Below are 6,746 nucleotides of genomic sequence, written 5' to 3'. Positions count from 1 at the left end.
TTACACACTTTACAGTCTTTGAGGTTTCTTGTCATTCCACTACCTGATTATAATTACACACTTTACAGTCCTTGAGGTTTCCTGTCATTCCACTATCTGATTATCGTTACACACTTTACAGTCTTTGAGGTTTCTTGTCATTCCACTACCTGATTATAATTACACACTTTACAGTCCTTGGGGTTTCCTGTCATTCCACCATCTGATTATAATTATCAACTTTACAGTCCTTCAGGTTTCTTGTCATTCCACTACCTGATTATAATTACACACTTTACAGTCCTTGAAGTTTCTTGTCATTCCACTACCTGATTATAATTACACACTTTACAGTCCTTCAGGTTTCTTGTCATTCCACTATCTGATTATAGTTACACACTTTACAGTCCTTGAGGTTTCTTGTCATCCACTAACTGATGATAATTATCAACATTACAGTCCTTCAGATTACTTGTCATTCCACTACCTGATTATAATTACACACTTTACAGTCCTTCAGGTTTCTTGTCATTCAACTATCTGATTATAATTATCAACTTTACAGTCTTTGAGGTTTCTTGTCATTCCACTATCTGATTATAGTTACACACTTTACAGTCCTTGAAGTTTCTTGTCATTCCACTACCTGATTATAGTTATCAAATTTACAATCCTTGAGGTTTCTTGTCATCCACTAACTGATTATAATTATCAACTTTACAGTCCTTGAGGTTTCTTTTCATTCCACTGTCTGATTATAGTTATCAACTTTACAGTCCTTCAGGTTTCTTGTCATCCACTAACTGATTATAATTATCAACTTTACTGTCCTTCAGGTTTCTTATCATCCACTAACTGATGATAATTATCAACTTTACAGTCCTTCAGGTTTCTTGTCATCCACTATCTGATTATAATTATCAACCTTATAGTCCTTGTTGTTTCTTTTCATTCCACTATCTGATTGTAGTTATCATCCCACTATATACTCAAAATTTTGTAGTTTATAATTTACTATCCTTAACAGAATAATATTGTTAAGGTGTTTAATTCATTTGAACAGCTATTGGTCTACAGTTTTTACACTTATGAACCCACCTGGCTGAACTCCTACATGCTTACAGTTTATACTATTTTATAGCCTTATTATCAGGGACACTTCGTACTTTCCAAGTCCACGCATGTGATGGGAATGAGCTGAGAATCGAATGTTTCCCCGATACCGTCATCAGTATCAACCTAGTCCATTATGGACGGTCTTTATCATCCGACGAACTGTGCCCGCCTGAATCACCGAGGGTCGCCTTCTCTTTAAAGAACGGCACGAGTGCCTGTCTAGCAGCGGATGCACTGAAGGTAAGAGTTTTGATTTCATATTTGTACTTCGGAATAGTAAGAATATTCGTAAGAATAACTGTCAAATTATTTTAACACTAGCAAGTCCGTATTCATAATAGATTTGATACTTCATCGTAGTAGTTTACGTTTAAAGTAGTTGTAATTATTAGATTTGACTCTTCATTGTAATACTTGGTGTTTAATGTAGTTGTACTTAATAGATTTGATAATTTATTGTAGTAGTTTACGTTTAAAGTAGTTGTACTTAATAGATTTGATAATTTATTGTAGTAGTTTACGTTTAAAGTAGTTGTACTTAATAGATTTGATATTTTACAATGATCCTGGAAGTTCAGATTAATAACTAGTTGTGTGCAGTTTATGGTTCAGAGTTATTCGTCAGATTTGCAGCAATTCTCTAATCCGAAATATCTGTTTAGTGAAGGTTTTATTGTGTTAATATAATGATCCTTTAATTTTTCTTGTCTTCCAAAATCGGTCTGTGTTGATGATCCTAGTTTTTCCCAGTTTGTGTCCAGTTTACATGGTGTGTTCTGCAATGGCTGAATTTTGTGTTTTCGTGAGTCTTGTACTGCTCTTATGTTCTTTTACTTTTGTCACGAGTCTTATTTCCGTTTCTCCAATGTATGTTCCATTGCAGGAATACGTAATTTCATAAATGACGTATTTGTGTTTCTCATTGGTAGATTTATGTTTGTTTTTCACCAGAATGGATCTTAATGTCTTGTAGAATTTCCACTGAATGTCTATGTTGAATTTCTTAGCTAGGCATTTGAGTTTTCACTGAAATTTTGCAGGTATAGAAGATAAAAGGTAGTAGTGTTTTCCTTATATTTTCTTTCTGTTGTGGTCTTCTTCAGGGAGTTTTTGACGAAGGAGGAGATGTCACCATTCTGGTTAAAACCCTCTATGATCTTTTGGCATTCTGTTTCAATGGATATCTTATCGCAAATGTTTTCTGCTCTCTTGTTTAGGCATTGGATTATACCACGTTTTATCGAGGTTGGATGATAGGACTGTAAGTGTAGGTATCTGTTTGTGTGGGTGGGTTTTCTGTATACAGTTGTGGTGATTTTTCTCTCTTGTCTACTGATGAGCATGTTAAGAAACGGTAGGAGGTTTTGTTCCTTCTGTTTCCATGAAAGATCTCATACCAAAATTCCTGCCACGTATTGTATTGCACTGTAGGTGGAAGACTTTCGAAACATCGTCCTCTACACTTGTATTCTACAACAGGCAGTTGCCATCCATTCATTTACGTTTTCAGTTAGTAGGCTCAGAATAACTGGTTTATCGACTATTTTTACATGCCAAAACAGATATTTTCCATACATAATTTATCTTTTCACCTCAGCGTTATGCAATTCATCAGTTACATGTCAGTGTTCAGACTAAGGATCAAATTTCAGATAATCACATGTTTAGCTTAGTCTTTTATGATAAATTACACCTCATGAATAACAGTTTCTAACAATTATGTTTGAATAACTAATACAAGCCTCCATTGATATTTCTTATATAAAACTCGTGTTTCATCATAGTCCAATATTCTATCATTAATAAATGTAAGTAAAATAACAGACTTAATAAATATCACACATACTGAAACATATATAAACAAAACTTCAAGATATACTAATATATTATTTATGAAAACATCTTAGCTTATGAAACACTGACCTATAGCACAATGTAATAATATCTATGGTATGAATATGAATGATTGGCACTTCTGTATTATTCAAAATTTAATAAATAATTAAAAGTCAACGTTTTATAGTTACATAATTTTAAAAACTTTAATGAAGCCGTCAACAGCATCCACTTTAAAAGCACATACTCTCTGGCAGCAGACAACATCTGTCATCAAGTGTCATGGTGGCATGACAGCTTCAATTCGTCACCTAGTTGTTGGCATCAATTGCATATTACTTAACATTTATGTAACCCTCAGGTGTCAACATAATTTGAATATTATGTAATGGTTATGTAACTCTTTTGATCTCCTCTCACATGGCACTCCCACTGAGGGGCATCCTTTAGGCGATGAACAGTCCCCCTAACTACTTATATTACAGAAAAAATATTTTTTGCAATTTCTGAATTTTCATATCCATATCAACATTAATCCAACCTAATATTCGTATGTGCTAAAGAGTTATCTGAGAAAAACTTATTCAGACCAAAAATTTTTCTTTTTGTGAGGGAATTTCACGAAAAACACAAAACTGATTAAAGACGTATTTCTAAGATAGAAGCATGAATGTAAAAAAAACGCACAAAGAGAAGAAGATGTTTGAGTATATATTCATTGTTGTTTCCATATATACTTATTGTTATTTCAGTATATATCTATTGTTGTTTGAGTATATATATTCATTGTTGTTTCCGTATACATACTTATTGTTATTTCAGTATATATTTATTGTTGTTTGAGTATATATTTATTGTTGTTTGAGTATATATTTATTATTGTTTGAGTATATACTCATTGTTGTTTGAGTATATATTTATTGTTGTTTCAGTATATACTTATTATTGTTTGAGTATATATTATTGTTGTTTCAGTATATATCTATTGTTGTTTGAGTATATACTTATTGTTGTTTGAGTATATATTTATTGTTGTTTCCGTATATACTTATTGTTGTTTCAGTATATATCTATTGTTGTTTGAATATATACTTATTGTTGTTTGAGTATATATTTATTGTTGTTTCCGTATATACTTATTGTTATTTCAGTATATACTTATTGTTGGTTGGGTATATACTTATTGTTGTTTGAGTATATACTTATTATTGTTTGAGTATATATTTATTATTGTTTAAGTATATACACATTGTTGTTTGAGTATATATTTATTACTGTTTGAGTATATACGTATCGTTGTTTGAGTATATATTTATTATTGTTTGAGCATATACTTATTGTTCTTTGAGTATATATTTATTATTGTTTGAGTATGTACTCATTGTTGTTTGAGTATCTATTTATTATTGTTTGAGTATGTAATCATTGTTGTTTCAGTATATACTTATTGTTGTTGTGTTTTTTTTTGTCATTTCGGTGCATGATTATATTCTACCGTACTGTTGATCATCATCATCATCCGGATTTGGTCCATGTTCTGGATCAGGAAGGGTCAGGTTCTGTGTAGACGATTAAATAATAATGTCATCATCACCCAGTACTCCCACCGAGTAACTGGAATTGAATATTCCTCCTTTCACACTACTTACAGACATTACAACTGTCAAAAAGTGCTCACTTCGGTAGTTTTCTTTCTTGTGCTCACTTAAATGACAAGGAACCGAGGTATCCAGAAGGCAAATCTGAGTGCTCTGTTGTGCTGGATGCATCCATTGCATCAAAACCTAAATATTTTTGCCAACAATGCATTGCATTCAGATTCTTTAGCTAAGAACTAACACAATGAAACTATCTTTAATGAAATTACACATGGAATGACAAAATAATGTTGTAAACGGCCCAACAGACAATCATACTGCATATACGGTGTAATCCAAGGGATTGGGTTCAGTGGACATTTTATAGTAACTCATCAATATTTTTAGAAAAAATTAACCTTCAATTGTTTCAACGCGCATTTCCTAGTATGTATATAATTTACTATTATGTACATAATTTACTATTATGTACATAATTTACTATTATGTACATAATTTACTAGTATGTATATAATTTACTATTATGTACATAATTTACTAGTTTGTAATTAATCTGCTAGCATGTATAAAATTTAATAGTATGTACATAATATACTGGTATCTACATAAGTTACTAATATGTATATAATTTCTACGATGTATATAACTTCTTAGCATATACATAATTTACTATTATGTATATGATTTACTGGTATGTACATAATTTAGTAGGACCTATATAATCTGCTAGCATGTATATAATTTACTAGTGTGTATATAATTTGCTACCATGTATATAACGTGCTACCATGTACATAACTTACTAGTATGTACATAATTTGCTAGTATTAAGAAATACTACATACGATACATTAAGAAATACTACATACGATACATTAAGAAATACTACCTAAGATGCATTAAGAAATACTACATACGATACATTAAGAAATACTACATATGATACATTAAGAAATACTACCTAAGATGCATTAAGAAATACTACATACGATACATTAAGAAATACTACATATGATACATTAAGAAATACTACATACTGTTACGTCTCCGTTCGTTAGTTAATTTTCCGTAACTTCGTTCCCACGAAACTTTAGCGACACAAGTCCTTTCTTAATAAAACTGGTTTATTCTTTCTAAATATAACTTTACCGATACACTTATTTTCAAAAGTCGCTCTATAACAACGAACGTTAACTTCAACAATATTTTCTGACTGCAGTTCAATTACTCACTACCTACACACACATATTCACGTCACGTTGTGAGCGTCTTATATATATACCAGACAAACATATATCTAGTAAATGCTAGGGCTATCACGAAGGAACAAGATATTTCTAGAAAATAGGTGGCGTGACACTAGTCACGTGACTTCGCTGACGCCACACTGACCCATCCTTAGTATTGTTCGTCCCGAACAATTGCCACATACAATCAACCAATAACAATTAACAATAACTTAATTAAATGTACAGAATTACAATCACAAAATTACAATCCAACAAAGTCTCTTAATTTTACGGGACGTATCTTCTTCCGTACTGGTCTCCATCTTGTTGGCTTCTGCTTCATGTGGGGTTCATCTGCTTCATCAGTAAATGTCCTATCATCGGTAACAGTCGCATCAGTGGTAATAACTTCATCAAGAGCTTCACCGTTTCCCTTCTCCAAACTGAGTAGAGTTTCTTCTTCGACGGTGGCTTCTTCAGGTGACACGTCTTCAGCAGCGTCATTTGTTCTGTTGTCCACTTCGTCCCAACTGAAATGTCCTGGACCGTGATAACGCCAAAGCCTGTTGGCATGCACTACTTTTGGTTTACCTCGCCGACCACATTTTATCCGGAAAGTCACGTCTGAGAGACAATCCACTATGTCATATGGTCCTTCCCATGGAGAAGACAACTTAGGAGACTTCCCTTTGGTCTTCCTGGGATTATACAACCATACATTGTCTCCTGGTTCAAAGCTGACTTCAGTAGATCTCTTATCATAAGTTAACTTCATAGAATCAGCAGACGTTTTCAAGTTTGAACGCACTTCATGGTGAATATCATCCATCCTTTCCGATAACACTTTCACAAACTCTGACACATTCTCAGGCAACTCTTCATAAGGTGGGTGTCCTGTATGCTTCGGTCCCCTTTTAGCACTACATGTAATGCTTGTCTTGCACCATTCTTCCACATCTCGCCTCATACCTATCCAGTAAAATCTTTG

At 32.8% G+C, this 6,746-nt stretch overlaps 1 protein-coding gene across 1 annotated transcript in view; it reads left to right on the top strand.

Moving 5' to 3' along the window:
* Window positions 1-6,746, top strand: part of LOC106469101 (protein eva-1-like) — a 95,210-nt gene that overhangs the window by 58,659 nt on the left and 29,805 nt on the right. Inside the window, exon 2 of the mRNA XM_022397514.1 lies at window positions 1,121-1,335. Within this exon, the coding sequence (XP_022253222.1) occupies window positions 1,121-1,335 (215 nt within the window). The remainder of the gene's footprint in view (window positions 1-1,120; window positions 1,336-6,746) is intronic.

This window comes from Limulus polyphemus, unplaced genomic scaffold, assembly GCF_000517525.1.
Source record: "Limulus polyphemus unplaced genomic scaffold, Limulus_polyphemus-2.1.2 Scaffold3303, whole genome shotgun sequence".
NCBI lineage: Eukaryota > Metazoa > Arthropoda > Merostomata > Xiphosura > Limulidae > Limulus > Limulus polyphemus.
This window is presented reverse-complemented; position numbering and strand designations above follow the sequence as displayed.